Raw genomic sequence first — 15,464 nt, 5'->3', positions numbered from 1 at the left:
AGAAGTCTACTGTGTCCACTAAAACACTGGACTAGATTAATTAAGTGTCAAATGTAAGATGGGTTGACTTAAAAAAATATTGAAAGAAATATATATTTACAGGAAAACATACACATTTATGAGGTGAGAAATTATAGTGAGAAGGAAACCCGAAGTAGGAATGCCATAGTTTGGCCATTTCTCATGACTCAAAGGAATAAAAACAAAACAAGGAAGTCCAGTTTATTCAATAACTACTCTTAACCTAATTTCACACCAATCGAAAACAATAACAACATGGTCAACACAATAGTTAGCACTTTTGAAAACTTTAAAGAAATTACCCGTATATCAAATTTGAATATTTTTTATATAACGGAATATGTTAAAAAAAAATATGCATGGACAGGAAAAAAAATCCGTTAAAAAATTTTCCTTCGGCTGGTCCTTTCAGGGGTCGTGCGTCTCCATCCTTTGTCACTCCAGGACGCTGCACGTCACCCTGTTTGTGGACTACGTCATCACGCCCGGGGGGTTGCGTTGCGTGATGTAAACGCGGAAGTATTATTGTGCACCTGCAGGAGATGAGTGCGGATGTTCTAACAGGTAAACACGGTGTTTGCGTGATATTTGCGGTTTATCTTGTTGTTTCGGAGCTAAAGCCGCTGATAAGCGTGAACAGCAAAGGAAAACAACTGCTTTCCCTACCTGAGCGCCACACCGGTTTGTTAGCCTCTTTAGCCCCCCATGAACAAATGACAGAAAGCTAATGCTAGCGTCAAGTTAGCTGCTGTTAGACAGTATTCGCACGGAAACAGTGCGGTTATTTGCGTTGTGTAAACTTTCATTTTTGTTCTACACACTTGATGAAGTGGGACCAAAGACGTGATTACAAGTTGTGACGCTGAATTACAATAATAAAAACAAATTGATTAGACTGTCGGACGTAAAGGAGGACCCAGTTGTCTTATTTTGAAATTTCCCACCGGAAGTAGCACGTATTCCCGCTTGGTGGTTTGACATGTTTTTCTCCCGCATCATATTATATATTAATATAAATAAAAAACGGATAAAACCAGTGGGACAAAAGAACCGGTGAATGGGGTAATCTCCACAACGAGAGAGCTCACGGTGTTTGTGTTGTGACTAAAGGTCGTAACTGTGTCAAAGGCGACAACAGCGGCTGCCACAAACTAATGAAAATCCACCTTCTAATTACATATGACAATACAAATGACCTAACATTCAGGTCATTTTTCCCTCAGTAACAGCTTTTTCGAAACGCTATATTTAAGTTTGTAAATTCGATATTTGATAATAGTTGTATTAATAGCACGAGTGGTGTCTAAACTCAGGTGTTGCTTTAGGTGACCTGCAAAGCCACTGTTTCATATTTGCTATTTGGTGTTAAGGCAACAACTCAGGTGATAAGTCTCATTGAGATTGAGATTAAAAAGTAAAACATGTGGCCAAGAGTGCAGCAGGAATGGCGACAAATGTAACAAAGCAGTTCTATGGAAGGATTTTAGGAACCCAAATAGGGCTGAATTAAAATTAATGTAGAATACAAAGTAGGTACAATATTACAGTCTTTCAAAACAAGTTATTTCTTTGTTTTACATATAACCCCTTTGTAAATCCTGTTGACGTCAGCCTGTTTACCAAAATAAGCAATAATACAGCATTGAACATAGAAAACGTATAGAAAATAATACTTTTGTGACAGACAGTCAGGTTTTTGGCACAGCGCCGGTGATCCAGATTAACTGGTGAGGATAAAACGGGTGTATCATACACTTGATTTTTTTAGGAGGAAATAATGAAAAACCAGGAAATAAACTCAGAAGGCACCAAAAAGGCATTTAACTGTTGGCATTGTCTCACAAAAGAACAATGCAGACTCTAACAAACCAGCCAGATTAAGCTGTGATACATCTGCACCTGGATTCATCCAACCAGATTTTAGCCAGAGACTTCCTGTTCCATGTTCAGTACATAAGAGATGACCTCTGCAGCTGTTTTTTGTGTTGCTCCATTACAAAGAAACTCTCAAGTAAATTAAACTTCAGCTTTATTTTCACTTTACTATACTTCTGATTAGTTTACTGGTAGTGTAAGTTGGGGTGTACATAAAGTGTTCGAAAGTTAATATAAGATTTGATATAAGAGTTAAAATTACATTAATATGCAAAAATATCAATTCAATTCAATTTTATTTATATAGCGCCAAATCACAACAAAAGTCGCCTCAAGGCGCTTCATAGATACAGAGAAAAACCCAACAATCATATGACCCCCTATGAGCAGCACTTTGGCGACAGTGGGAAGGAAAAACTCCCTTTTAACAGGAAGAAACCTCCGGCAGAACCAGGCTCAGGGAGGGGCGGGGCCATCTGCTGTGATTGGTTGGGGTGAGAGAAGGAAGACAGGATAAAGACATGCTGTGGAAGAGAGACAGAGATTAATAACAGATATGATTCAATACAGAGAGGTCTGTTAACACATAGTGAGTGAGAAAGGTGACTGGAAAGGAAAAACTCAATGCATCATGGGAATCCCCCGGCAGCCTACGTCTATTGCAGCATAACTAAGGGAGGATTCAGGGTCACCTGGTCCAGCCCTAACTATATGCTTTAGCAAAAAGGAAAGTTTTAAGCCTAATCTTAAAAGTAGAGATAGTGTCTGTCTCCCGAATCCAAACTGGAAGCTGGTTCCACAGAAGAGGGGCCTGAAAACTGAAGGCTCTGCCTCCCATTCTACTTTTAAATACTCTAGGAACAACAAGTAGGCCTGCAGAGCGAGAGCGAAGTGCTCTAATAGGGTGATATGGTACTACAAGGTCATTAAGATAAGATGGGGCCTGATTATTTAAGACCTTGTATGTGAGGAGCAGGACTTCCAGGTGGTGGTAATGCATAAACTCTATATTTTTATATGTTCCCCATAATATATATGGTATAATTACATACAGTCTTCACTCATTTAGAAGTACAGATACTTGTATTTTTTGTTTAAACTGGTAGAAGATGAAATACCGATTCAACTTATTTACTCAAATAAAAGTGAAAAATTACCGTCTCTGAATGTATTTAAGCTGTGAAATTAAAAAGCAGGTCTTTGAAGGACTTTTCTGTTTTTGTGCAAATCTAACTGAACCTCATGTCATAATAATATAATAGTAAAGTAGTATTAATACACGTGAACAGGAGCATTTATTTAAATTCTAATCATTCTAATGAATGTACTCCACTAGAACACGTGGCTGACTTTGTCTGAACACCTAAACAGAAAAATTAGCATTGTTCTATAAATGATGCATAACTTATTTAAAATCATTTGAAATGGTGGATTTAATGTTGTACTAATAATGACAAGATTGGACCTCCTGACATTTTGTTTATTTCATGGTTTCTTTGTGAGGGAGCGGTACAAAGAACAACTGCAGAGCTCATCTCTGGTGATTGAAACAGGAAGTCTCTGGCTAAACACTGGTCAGAATGAAACCAGGTGCCATGGAAAATAATGATGGAAATGAGAACATTTACTGAATTCAACGCCGGTTAAACTGTAACTTCATCTTGCTCAGGGGCTCTGGCTTTGACCTCTGACCTTCCTCTATAAAACTTCTGTATTGCTTTTTAATTGAAAGAAAATCCAAACCTAAAGATGAGAAGTTATTTTATAATAGTTTGCTGTTAGTAACATGTTTAATTTGTCTCTGTTTAGCTGACTTAATGTTACATGAATGTCCTGATACTAAACTCATTGAACTAAAGAAAGAAAGATGAATTAAGGTATAAGAAAGATGTGAATATATATGGGGGATATTTGTCCGTCAGAATCTTTAGATGCATTTTTCCAGCACAGACCAGTGCAACAAGTGTTTATTTCTTGTGTTTAGACCAACATCTGCCTGTGTCTCCTCCACTGAAACCAGCAGACATGTCCCAGCAGCTCCAGTAAAGTCCACCAGAAGCAGCAGACAGGAGATGAGTTTGTGTTCACCGCTCCGTTCGCTCTAGTGTCTCTGAAGCATCAGGATGCAGATCCTGGTGGCCAAGCTGCTTGGCCTGCTGGGCTTGTTCGGCCTTATGCTGGCTGGTGTGCTGGTCCCAGTACGTCTCCTGCTCGTTGACTGTGATAGAGCACAGAGATACAGGAGGCCATTGTCTCTGTGCAATTCATTTGGAGGGGGCGTGTTCCTCGCAACATGCTTCAATGCTCTGCTTCCTGCTGTCAGAGATAAGGTAAACACACGTTGCACACATACTTTGCATTGGCTTCTTAAAAGTGAAGCCAAACTTTCCAGAGTTCATGGGCTCAGCCACTACTTTCAAGTCTTAGTCTGATTAAATAAAACACAAAGTTCATTTTGTAAATTGTGTTCTCATCAGAGCAAAGTTTGTGTTGTCGTTGGTATTTCATAGCTACTGCTCCCTCAGGACGTCCTGTTTCAGAATACGAAGATAACGATAAACTTTTATCTGCTTATTGTTGTGGTTTTCGTTTTGCGCCTTCAGGTGGTCGATGTGTTCCAGCAGCTGAAGATCAGCAGCGATTATCCTCTGGCTGAAACAATGATGATGCTGGGCTTCTTCCTCACCGTCTTCATAGAGCAGGCTGTCCTCACCTTCAGGAAGGAGAAGCCATCCTTCATCGACCTCGAGACTTTCAACGCCGGCGGCTCCGAGGCCGGCAGCGACTCTGAGTACGATACCCCTTTTATCTCCTCAGCACGGGGCTCACCGAGCAATGGCGGTCACCGCTCCCACGGACACCACCACGGACACTTCAACCCGGCCGAGCTGGCGGGGGCGGGGCCTCTGCGGCTGGTCAGCTTGGTCCTCGCTCTGTCTGCGCACTCCGCATTCGAGGGCCTGGCGCTCGGCCTGCAGGAGGACGGGGCCAAGCTGGGCAGCCTCTTTCTGGGCGTGGCTGTGCATGAGACACTGGCAGCCATCGCCCTTGGGGTGAGCGTAGCTAAGGCGTCTCTCGGCATGAAGGACGCCACCAAGCTGGGCGTGACAGTCAGCGTGATGATTCCGCTGGGCATGGTGGTGGGAATGGGCATCGAGTCGGCCCAGACGCTGGCGGGCAGCATAGTGTCCGTGGTGCTGCAGGGACTCGCTGCCGGAACCTTCCTGTTTGTCACCTTCTTTGAGATCCTCACCCGAGAGCTGGAGGAGAAACAGGACCGGCTGCTCAAAGTGCTTTTCCTCATCATCGGCTACGCCGCACTCGCTGCTCTCGTCTTCATCAAGTGGTGACAGACACCCAGCGATGCCAAACTATACTAAGAGTTCACTTTAATGAAGCAATCAGCTGTGGGAGGCGGGAACATGTGGCGTTTCTATTTGTGGCGTTTTAAACAGAAAAAGGACGGATCATTCATTTATGTGTTTAATAACTAATATCTGTAACTGGCTGCAGTGAGACTGCTGCTGCTGCACATCTGGAGCTGTAATATAAGGACACTTCAAATTTCCTTACAGCTACTTTATAGTCTATAATAAACCATTTATGACATTTGTAGGCTGCTTGGAGATGCTAAACAAAGGGGCTTAAAATGTTTTTAACTTATTTTTATAAACTTTTCCGTTGCAGTGATTGAATCTCGCATTAGAAACTGCAGGTTGAAGGGGGCGACTGCTACATAGGGCTAGCGCTGCATTCACATATATGTGTGGGGTAACCAAAACGTTCCAGGAATGAGCCCCTAAAAATAAAACCATTTTCTGGACCACAATCTGGACCATTTTCAAGACAGCTGCTATTTTTAGATTGCTTCATTAAAGACCTGCTAGCTTCCTCTGTCTCCTTCACTGTGTCGACATAAGTCTGAACTGTTTTTAATTTGTGAGAAGCTGAAAAGTGCAAATCTGGTGGTCTGTTAATGTGGAAACGGGGCTTCCAGCAAGACATCTAAAAATAGCTGCTCTGCTAAAAACTACCTGGATGTGTCTGAGATGATGACATTGACCAAGAGATTGTTTCATATTAAATATGGTCGGGTTGTTTTTATTTTATAGACTCGTTCTCAGGCTTTTTTGGTCACACCTCATAAGGTAGTATGTAATACCTGACTTCTCAGGACTCCATCTCACTGATATTGTTCCTAACATCTGGCATCCTCCCAGTTTTAGGTCATTTGTTTCTACATAGTTTCAGGCCTAAACATCAGTTTTTATTTATTAGAGACAGGAGTGGTTCTAAGTTTATAAAACACGCTACATCCTGGACGGCTCTTCTCCAAACTCCCAGTGAAGTCCAATCTTGCCGCTCCACCTATCTGTAAATTGCGAATACAAATGCTTGTCCTCATTTCTTATTGTCTGTGACATCAGGAAAGTGATGTCACTGATGATGATCAGCTGATTTGCTTTTTCAACATAGTGTGAAGTGAATGTTTCACAGAAGTTTTGTGGATACGCGTTCACAGTTTCGCTTTGTCCAATCTGCATCTTTACGCAGACTTTGCATGTAACAAACAAAGTCTATGCAGAGAGAGACTTTAAAGTTGTGATTCTCAGACGATGAATGACCATGAAAAACAACTTTATTTTAGGAAAAAAGTGTTTTCTGATGCTGCTCGCTGACCTTTTTAATTCATCTATCCTTTTTAACCCTCGCCCATAAAAGGCTGATGAGCTGTTGTTGGGCGGCGTCAACACCCGAGTTTGCAAATACAATAACTCGAGAACAAGGCTGTGATTTAAAAATTTGTACCGTAGGAGGCGACTGAGGTGGTGGCCACCACATTATTTTTTATTGGTGATCTTTGTTGTTGTTGCGCTATGAGAAACACGTCCATGTTTATAGTTTTATTTACTATTCGTCTACTCAGTAACAAGCTAACGCGTTTAGCTTACAGGACTCAGAAATGGAATCAGATTTGTCCTCAGTAACTCGCCCGCTCCCCTAGCCCAGAGCTGTGAGCTGAAGGTGAATCCCAGATATTTTCTATTAGTTTGTCAAAGCTCTTCAGTTTCTCTTTTACTCATACTTCTGTTTTTACATTCCTGCTGTATTCTCAGAAATGCCCTCACAAACACACTGGAGCCTTTTAGCTGCTTTTTCTTTCTTCATGTGTTCATATTGAGATCTGGATCAGGTTTGTATTTATGATTGTTTTTGCCATCTTGTCTTGATGTCATTAATGTTTTGCAAGGTGTTTTTTTTGTGTGTATTAGTTGGAAATAAACTGATTACTATCTGATACATGCATTTACGGCTTTGTGTTTGTTGGTTCACTCAGACTGTCAGTCTGAACTTAGCCTCGGGCCTGTGCTATGAACCAGGTTTGGCATACCCAGGATGTCACCACCATACGGTTTGCTGATAGAGTCAAAAACAAAGAGGTTAAATGCATAATACATGATAAAAGCAGCGCAGCTGCACAGAACAACAAACTGGCTTAGAAATTGTAAACTTTTTGAAGACATGAGTAGACAAAGGTTAAAGAGGAGATCAGGTGACTGCAGTCATGAAAAACTGTCCTGTAAAACCTTCAGTGCACCCTTACTGCTTCCATGGGAAGTAGAGAGCAAATAGCACGATGCTGCTAATCAAATACATTTGATAACTGATCATCATTGAGCATGAACGCCTCCATGAAAGCAAACGTTTGCTGGTCTGGAGCATTCAGGTGTGTTAACACATCGCCAGGAGTAGATGTAAATTCAGCCATAGCTCAGACCGTGCAATGCTCAGAGAAACTGCAAAACATGGAAGAGCTGCATCTCAAACTCCACAGGTTTCTCTATATAGAACATGGCAGCATCGCTTAGGTTGGCAAAGTTTCATCTGAACAAACACAAGATTTCTGGAACAATTTCCTTGTTACAGACCAAAGTGATGTTTGGCTATAATGCAAAAACACCACATTTGATGAAAACCAAACGCAGCGTATGAGCACAAACACCTGCACGTTGACAGTTGGTATGAGGTGCAATATCCTCTTAAGTTTATTGTACTAAGAGGATATTGCCTATTAGATAGGGGGGAGGGGGGGGGGGGGGATTTGGGCTTGTTTTGCAGTCACTGATTCGACCATGAACTCATCTGTATACTGCGAAGCCATCCCTTTCACCTCCTGCGTCTTAGGTCACGTCCACATGAAAACGCCATTTTTAAATCTATCCGAGCTAGTGTGGACGTAGTCTTAGCCAACCTGCCAAGCTTTCTGACAAAAGTCACACTTTTCAAAAACTTCGGCTTAACGCTTTGGTAAAAGCTGATGCTAACAGGATGGGAGCTAAAAAACTGAAACAGGTCGAACCAGTGTGACTTTTTTCCCTTCTCTTGTGTAACTACATTGTGAAATAAAAGAAAAGAAGACTCATCTAAGGAGTTAGAACAGGAAGTGAAAATGTATTAAATTACACCACAGTTTAGAAAACACCCACTCACCAAAACTGTGAATGCAGCATCAGTCTGACATTCTTAACCTTCGAAGAAGCTTCCTGCTGTGTGACTGTGCTGCAGCGTCCGAGTGATACGTTGAGATGGAATCAGGTAAGAAATGTCTTTATATTTCAGTCTGCTCACTGAAAAACTGCAAAAACCCTCAAAACAGACAAAAAGAAAATAACTGTCAAAGCATGAAGTGGCTGTTCAGGTTATAAATGTGTTGTAACGTAGTTGCAAATGTGCATTTCGGTTAATTCTGTTTAAAATTCTCCCCCACAGTTAATAACATTGATGTCTATGAATACCTGTGGGTCAGTAACCAGGACATTGCTGAGCACACGCTGCATACACCGTTTCTACAGCACATGCAGCTTGGAGACCTGCAGGCAGACAACTATGTCAAATTCATAATCCAAGACATCAACTATCTGGTGGCGGTCACAGACATGTTGGATGAGATGAGAAACAAAGTCGAGGTCCCCGAGGACCTCCACGATTTCATGGAGGATAGGTTTGAAAGCTACAAGACGTATGCTGAAAGCACGTTAAAGGAATTTAACCTCAATGTAAGAAACCTTCAGCAACATTTCTCTGTTTAACTGGAATGTTACTGTTTTGAAGTCATTGCTACAATTTATATTTAACCTGTGTCAACAATTAAATCTATGTGTCACATCCACAGAGTGTGTCAAACATTAACCCAACCCCTGCCATGAAAAAGTACTTGTCTGATTACAAAGACATCATGGAGAATCAGGATCCCATTTACTTCGCCGTGGCTCTGCTTCCCTGCTCCAGGCTGTGGCTGTGGCTAGCCAATCAGCTCAACGAGAACTGCTGCAACGCATACTTCACCTGGAAGATGTCCAACATGTACGGACACCCAGAAAAGCACTATAGAGCGCTGCTCGACAAGTATCTGACCACACCAAATCAGAAGGAACTGGCAAACAAACTCTTCCGCCAGCAAATGAACAACGAGCATGACTTTTTTGCTTCTTCACTTGAATGAAACAGGAGCAGTTAATAATAAAACCTTTTTGCTTTTAACTGGTTAGAGTTAATGTGCCTCTACTGCCCTCTGCTTTTCATATCTAACATAGTTCATGTGAAGAACATACTCTTCTTCATCAGTCAGTGCCTTTAGATTCTTATTGCTGTTTCTCACTCAAAGCAAAATCTCTGTCCATCTATAAAATGTCCTTTATGGCCGTTACAGCGGGAAGTACGCTGTTAACATCTTTGTATTGTTAACATTTTGTCTCTGAATTACTGTAATACTCTCTGTTTAAGTTCAAAGTTAATGAATAAAATATCTGCTGCACTGTGCTTGTTCTTGTGTATTAACTAAAGTACGGTTAAATTTTTATTATATAACATGTTTCAAGATAAATATCACGAACTTCTTCACAACAAAAATGGTAGAACATCAAAACAGAAAAAGTTTAAAAGATGACTTTTTTTAGACTTTTAAAAGCAATCAGCAAGTTTCATAGAAGCTCAGAGAGATCCAAAAGATGAAACAGAGATTCAACTTATTCACTCAAATAAAAGTGAAAAATACGGCTCTGAATGTATTTAAGCTGTGAAATTAAAAAGCAGGTCTTTGAAGGACTTTTCTGTTTTTGTGCAAATCTAACTGAACCTCATGTCATAATAATATAATAGTAAAGTAGTATTAATACACGTGAACAGGAGCATTTATTTAATCATTCTAATGAATGTACTCCACTAGAACACGTGGCTGACTTTGTCTGAACACCTAAACAGAAAAATTAGCATTGTTCTATAAATGATGCATAACTTATTTAAAATCATTTGAAATGGTGGATTTAATGTTGTACTAATAATGACAAGATTGGACCTGCTGGCATTTTGTTTATTTCATGGTTTCTTTGTGAGGGAGCGGTACAAAGAACAACTGCAGAGCTCATCTCTGGTGATTGAAACAGGAAGAGCTGCATCTTAGGTTGGCAAAGTTGCATCTGAACAAACAAGATTTCTGGAACAATTTCCTTGTCACAGAAGACCAAAGTGAAGTTTGGCTATAATGCAAAAACACCACATTTGATTTGATTGGGGCTTGTTTTGCAGTCACTGATTCGACCATGAACTCATCTGTATACTGCGAAGCCATCCCTTTCACCTCCTGCGTCTTAGGTCACGTCCACATGAAAACGCCATTTTTAAATCTATCCGGGCTAGTGTGGACGTAGCCTCAGCCAGCCCGCCAAGCTTTCTGACAAAAGTCACACTTTTCGAAAACTTCGGCTTAACGCTTTGGTAAAAGCTGATGCTGACAGGATGGGAGCCAAACAACTGAAACAGGTCGAACCAGTGTGACTTTTTTCCCTTCTCTTGTGTAACTACATTGTGAAATAAAAGAAAAGAAGACTCATCTAAGGAGTTAGAACAGGAAGTGAAAATGTATTAAATTACACCACAGTTTAGAAAACACCCACTCACCAAAACTGTGAATGCAGCATCAGTCTGACATTCTTAACCTTCGAAGAAGCTTCCTGCTGTGTGACTGTGCTGCAGCGTCCGAGTGATACGTTGAGATGGAATCAGGTAAGAAATGTCTTTATATTTCAGTCTGCTCACTGAAAAACTGCAAAAACCCTCAAAACAGACAAAAAGAAAATAACTGTCAAAGCATGAAGTGGCTGTTCAGGTTATAAATGTGTTGTAACGTAGTTGCAAATGTGCATTTCGGTTAATTCTGTTTAAAATTCTCCCCCACAGTTAATAACATTGATGTCTATGAATACCTGTGGGTCAGTAACCAGGACATTGCTGAGCACACGCTGCATACACCGTTTCTACAGCACATGCAGCTTGGAGACCTGCAGGCAGACAACTATGTCAAATTCATAATCCAAGACATCAACTATCTGGTGGCGGTCACAGACATGTTGGATGAGATGAGAAACAAAGTCGAGGTCCCCGAGGACCTCCACGATTTCATGGAGGATAGGTTTGAAAGCTACAAGACGTATGCTGAAAGCACGTTAAAGGAATTTAACCTCAATGTAAGAAACCTTCAGCAACATTTCTCTGTTTAACTGGAATGTTACTGTTTTGAAGTCATTGCTACAATTTATATTTAACCTGTGTCAACAATTAAATCTATGTGTCACATCCACAGAGTGTGTCAAACATTAACCCAACCCCTGCCATGAAAAAGTACTTGTCTGATTACAAAGACATCATGGAGAATCAGGATCCCATTTACTTCGCCGTGGCTCTGCTTCCCTGCTCCAGGCTGTGGCTGTGGCTAGCCAATCAGCTCAACGAGAACTGCTGCAACGCATACTTCACCTGGAAGATGTCCAACATGTACGGACACCCAGAAAAGCACTATAGAGCGCTGCTCGACAAGTATCTGACCACACCAAATCAGAAGGAACTGGCAAACAAACTCTTCCGCCAGCAAATGAACAACGAGCATGACTTTTTTGCTTCTTCACTTGAATGAAACAGGAGCAGTTAATAATAAAACCTTTTTGCTTTTAACTGGTTAGAGTTAATGTGCCTCTACTGCCCTCTGCTTTTCATATCTAACATAGTTCATGTGAAGAACATACTCTTCTTCATCAGTCAGTGCCTTTAGATTCTTATTGCTGTTTCTCACTCAAAGCAAAATCTCTGTCCATCTATAAAATGTCCTTTATGGCCGTTACAGCGGGAAGTACGCTGTTAACATCTTTGTATTGTTAACATTTTGTCTCTGAATTACTGTAATACTCTCTGTTTAAGTTCAAAGTTAATGAATAAAATATCTGCTGCACTGTGCTTGTTCTTGTGTATTAACTAAAGTACGGTTAAATTTTTATTATATAACATGTTTCAAGATAAATATCACGAACTTCTTCACAACAAAAATGGTAGAACATCAAAACAGAAAAAGTTTAAAAGATGACTTTTTTTAGACTTTTAAAAGCAATCAGCAAGTTTCATAGAAGCTCAGAGAGATCCAAAAGATGAAACAGAGATTCAACTTATTCACTCAAATAAAAGTGAAAAATACGGCTCTGAATGTATTTAAGCTGTGAAATTAAAAAGCAGGTCTTTGAAGGACTTTTCTGTTTTTGTGCAAATCTAACTGAACCTCATGTCATAATAATATAATAGTAAAGTAGTATTAATACACGTGAACAGGAGCATTTATTTAATCATTCTAATGAATGTACTCCACTAGAACACGTGGCTGACTTTGTCTGAACACCTAAACAGAAAAATTAGCATTGTTCTATAAATGATGCATAACTTATTTAAAATCATTTGAAATGGTGGATTTAATGTTGTACTAATAATGACAAGATTGGACCTGCTGGCATTTTGTTTATTTCATGGTTTCTTTGTGAGGGAGCGGTACAAAGAACAACTGCAGAGCTCATCTCTGGTGATTGAAACAGGAAGAGCTGCATCTTAGGTTGGCAAAGTTGCATCTGAACAAACAAGATTTCTGGAACAATTTCCTTGTCACAGAAGACCAAAGTGAAGTTTGGCTATAATGCAAAAACACCACATTTGATTTGATTGGGGCTTGTTTTGCAGTCACTGATTCGACCATGAACTCATCTGTATACTGCGAAGCCATCCCTTTCACCTCCTGCGTCTTAGGTCACGTCCACATGAAAACGCCATTTTTAAATCTATCCGGGCTAGTGTGGACGTAGCCTCAGCCAGCCCGCCAAGCTTTCTGACAAAAGTCACACTTTTCGAAAACTTCGGCTTAACGCTTTGGTAAAAGCTGATGCTGACAGGATGGGAGCCAAACAACTGAAACAGGTCGAACCAGTGTGACTTTTTTCCCTTCTCTTGTGTAACTACATTGTGAAATAAAAGAAAAGAAGACTCATCTAAGGAGTTAGAACAGGAAGTGAAAATGTATTAAATTACACCACAGTTTAGAAAACACCCACTCACCAAAACTGTGAATGCAGCATCAGTCTGACATTCTTAACCTTCGAAGAAGCTTCCTGCTGTGTGACTGTGCTGCAGCGTCCGAGTGATACGTTGAGATGGAATCAGGTAAGAAATGTCTTTATATTTCAATCTGCTCACTGAAAAACTGCAAAAACCCTCAAAACAGACAAAAAGAAAATAACTGTCAAAGCATGAAGTGGCTGTTCAGGTTATAAATGTGTTGTAACGTAGTTGCAAATGTGCATTTCGGTTAATTCTGTTTAAAATTCTCCCCCACAGTTAATAACATTGATGTCTATGAATACCTGTGGGTCAGTAACCAGGACATTGCTGAGCACACGCTGCATACACCGTTTCTACAGCACATGCAGCTTGGAGACCTGCAGGCAGACAACTATGTCAAATTCATAATCCAAGACATCAACTATCTGGTGGTGGTCACAGACATGTTGGATGAGATGAGAAACAAAGTCGAGGTCCCCGAGGACCTCCACGATTTCATGGAGGATAGGTATGAAAGCTACAAGACGTATGCTGAAAGCACGTTAAAGGAATTTAACCTCAATGTAAGAAACCTTCAGCAACATTTCTCTGTTTAACTGGAATGTTACTGTTTTGAAGTCATTGCTACAATTTATATTTAACCTGTGTCAACAATTAAATCTACGTGTCACATCCACAGAGTGTGTCAAACATTAACCCAACCCCTGCCATGAAAAAGTACTTGTCTGATTACAAAGACATCATGGAGAATCAGGATCCCATTTACTTCGCCGTGGCTCTGCTTCCCTGCTCCAGGCTGTGGCTGTGGCTAGCCAATCAGCTCAACGAGAACTGCTGCAACGCATACTTCACCTGGAAGATGTCCTACATGTACGGACACCCAGAACAGCACTATAGAGCGCTGCTCGACAAGTATCTGACCACACCAAATCAGAAGGAACTGGCAAACAAACTCTTCCGCCAGCAAATGAACAACGAGCATGACTTTTTTGCTTCTTCACTTGAATGAAACAGGAGCAGTTAATAATAAACCAACTGGTTAGAGTTAATGTGCCTCTACTGCCCTCTGCTTTTCATATCTAACATAGTGCATGTGAAGAACATACTCTTCTTCATCAGTCAGTGCCTTTAGATTCTTATTGCTGTTTCTCACTCAAAGCAAAATCTCTGTCCATCTATAAAATGTCCTTTATGGCCGTTACAGCGGGAAGTACGCTGTTAACATCTTTGTATTGTTAACATTTTGTCTCTGAATTACTGTAATACTCTCTGTTTAAGTTCAAAGTTAATGAATAAAATATCTGCTGCACTGTGCTTGTTCTTGTGTATTAACTAAAGTACAGTCAAAGTTTTATTATATAGCATGTTTCAAGATAAATATCACGAACTGCTTCACAACAAAAATGGTAGAACATCAAAACAGAAAAAGTTTAAAAGATGACTTTTTTTAGACTTTTAAAAGCAATCATCAAGTTTCATAGAAGCTCAGAGAGATCAGGGCCCACTGCTGTTCTCAGCTCAACCTTAAACCCACAGACTGCAGGTCCTGCTGCTGGAAAAACATCCACCAGTTTACTCTCATGGGGATCATCTACAGAATCTAAACTCCAAGAGCTCCAACTAAAAAACTGCAAAAGCACAAAAACTTTGAGAACAGTGTTTGTTTTTTCTTTCTTCACAACATGATGCTTGGCTTAAACCTCAGCACTTTGGGTTGCTGCCATGTGATTGGCTGATTAGATGTTTGCTAATAAAGTGGCCTCCTGTCTTAAGACATGATGAACCCTCTTGATTTATAAATGTGTTCGAAAGGTTTGGGCCTTAAAAAAAACGTAGGTGCATGTGAATGTTAAACGTCCAACCAAATAAATCGAGACTGAACTCTGGAGTAAATATCGTTGTTAATGAAGATTCATTGACCAACAGGTTCATTAACATTTCCTCCTCATGTGCAGTCACCCTGACAAGCTGAAAGCTCCAGCAGCTTTTCCTAAAGCTGAAGGTTCCTCTGACCCATGCTCACCCAGACTCTTTTGCCAAAAGGTGTAAAACCGAAACAACAACAACACGACTGAGTTTAGCAGCAGGACCAGATGCCAAAGGCCTGTGATATTTCCTCCACCTCTTTAAGCCTCTTAGTC

At 40.5% G+C, this 15,464-nt stretch overlaps 4 protein-coding genes across 6 annotated transcripts; all 4 read left to right on the top strand.

Moving 5' to 3' along the window:
* The first annotated feature begins 501 nt into the window (after window positions 1-501).
* On the top strand, window positions 502-7,193 carry LOC102776680 (zinc transporter ZIP3-like). 3 transcript variants are annotated; one of them, XM_087852846.1, is made up of 3 exons: window positions 502-585; window positions 3,881-4,226; window positions 4,500-7,193. In XM_087852846.1, exons 2-3 carry the CDS (start codon window positions 4,020-4,022, stop codon window positions 5,244-5,246), a joined length of 954 nt encoding a protein of 317 aa, XP_087708972.1. In that variant the 5' UTR covers window positions 502-585; window positions 3,881-4,019; the 3' UTR covers window positions 5,247-7,193. The 3 variants fall into 3 exon arrangements, with proteins under 3 accessions (XP_087708972.1, XP_087708973.1, XP_087708974.1); XM_087852847.1 differs by having other exon boundaries at window positions 518-585; window positions 3,920-4,226; XM_087852848.1 differs by having other exon boundaries at window positions 541-585; window positions 3,917-4,226.
* Window positions 7,194-8,369: 1,176 nt separating this feature from the next.
* Window positions 8,370-9,709, top strand: LOC148098641 (uncharacterized). Its single transcript, XM_087852855.1, has 3 exons — window positions 8,370-8,493; window positions 8,668-8,954; window positions 9,071-9,709. Exons 1-3 carry the CDS (start codon window positions 8,484-8,486, stop codon window positions 9,398-9,400), a joined length of 627 nt encoding a protein of 208 aa, XP_087708981.1. The 5' UTR covers window positions 8,370-8,483; the 3' UTR covers window positions 9,401-9,709.
* Window positions 9,710-10,816: 1,107 nt separating this feature from the next.
* On the top strand, window positions 10,817-12,175 carry LOC148098640 (uncharacterized). The gene is made up of 3 exons (XM_087852856.1): window positions 10,817-10,959; window positions 11,134-11,420; window positions 11,537-12,175. The coding sequence occupies exons 1-3, from the start codon at window positions 10,950-10,952 to the stop codon at window positions 11,864-11,866; spliced, it is 627 nt and encodes a 208-aa protein (XP_087708982.1). The 5' UTR covers window positions 10,817-10,949; the 3' UTR covers window positions 11,867-12,175.
* Window positions 12,176-13,286: 1,111 nt separating this feature from the next.
* On the top strand, window positions 13,287-14,629 carry LOC102787167 (uncharacterized). Its single transcript, XM_087852857.1, has 3 exons — window positions 13,287-13,425; window positions 13,600-13,886; window positions 14,003-14,629. Exons 1-3 carry the CDS (start codon window positions 13,416-13,418, stop codon window positions 14,330-14,332), a joined length of 627 nt encoding a protein of 208 aa, XP_087708983.1. The 5' UTR covers window positions 13,287-13,415; the 3' UTR covers window positions 14,333-14,629.
* Window positions 14,630-15,464: the final 835 nt, after the last annotated feature.

This window comes from Neolamprologus brichardi, chromosome 15 (assembly GCF_056152115.1).
Source record: "Neolamprologus brichardi isolate AB-2024 chromosome 15, ASM5615211v1, whole genome shotgun sequence".
NCBI lineage: Eukaryota > Metazoa > Chordata > Actinopteri > Cichliformes > Cichlidae > Neolamprologus > Neolamprologus brichardi.
Note: the sequence above shows the minus strand (reverse complement) of the source record. Positions and strands in the feature narration are given on the sequence as shown.

What these genes read in the sequence shown, in the direction of transcription:
- LOC102776680 (XM_087852846.1), top strand. Translation starts at nt 4,020, where the DNA reads ATGCAGATCCTGGTGGCCAAGCTGCTTGGCCTGCTGGGCTTGTTCGGC. An exon ending in TTCCTGCTGTCAGAGATAAG is followed by an intron (nt 4,227 to 4,499) that starts GTAAACACACGT and finishes TTGCGCCTTCAG; the next exon opens with GTGGTCGATGTGTTCCAGCA.
- LOC148098641 (XM_087852855.1), top strand. An exon ending in TAAAGGAATTTAACCTCAAT is followed by an intron (nt 8,955 to 9,070) that starts GTAAGAAACCTT and finishes TCACATCCACAG; the next exon opens with AGTGTGTCAAACATTAACCC.
- LOC148098640 (XM_087852856.1), top strand. An exon ending in TAAAGGAATTTAACCTCAAT is followed by an intron (nt 11,421 to 11,536) that starts GTAAGAAACCTT and finishes TCACATCCACAG; the next exon opens with AGTGTGTCAAACATTAACCC.
- LOC102787167 (XM_087852857.1), top strand. An exon ending in TAAAGGAATTTAACCTCAAT is followed by an intron (nt 13,887 to 14,002) that starts GTAAGAAACCTT and finishes TCACATCCACAG; the next exon opens with AGTGTGTCAAACATTAACCC.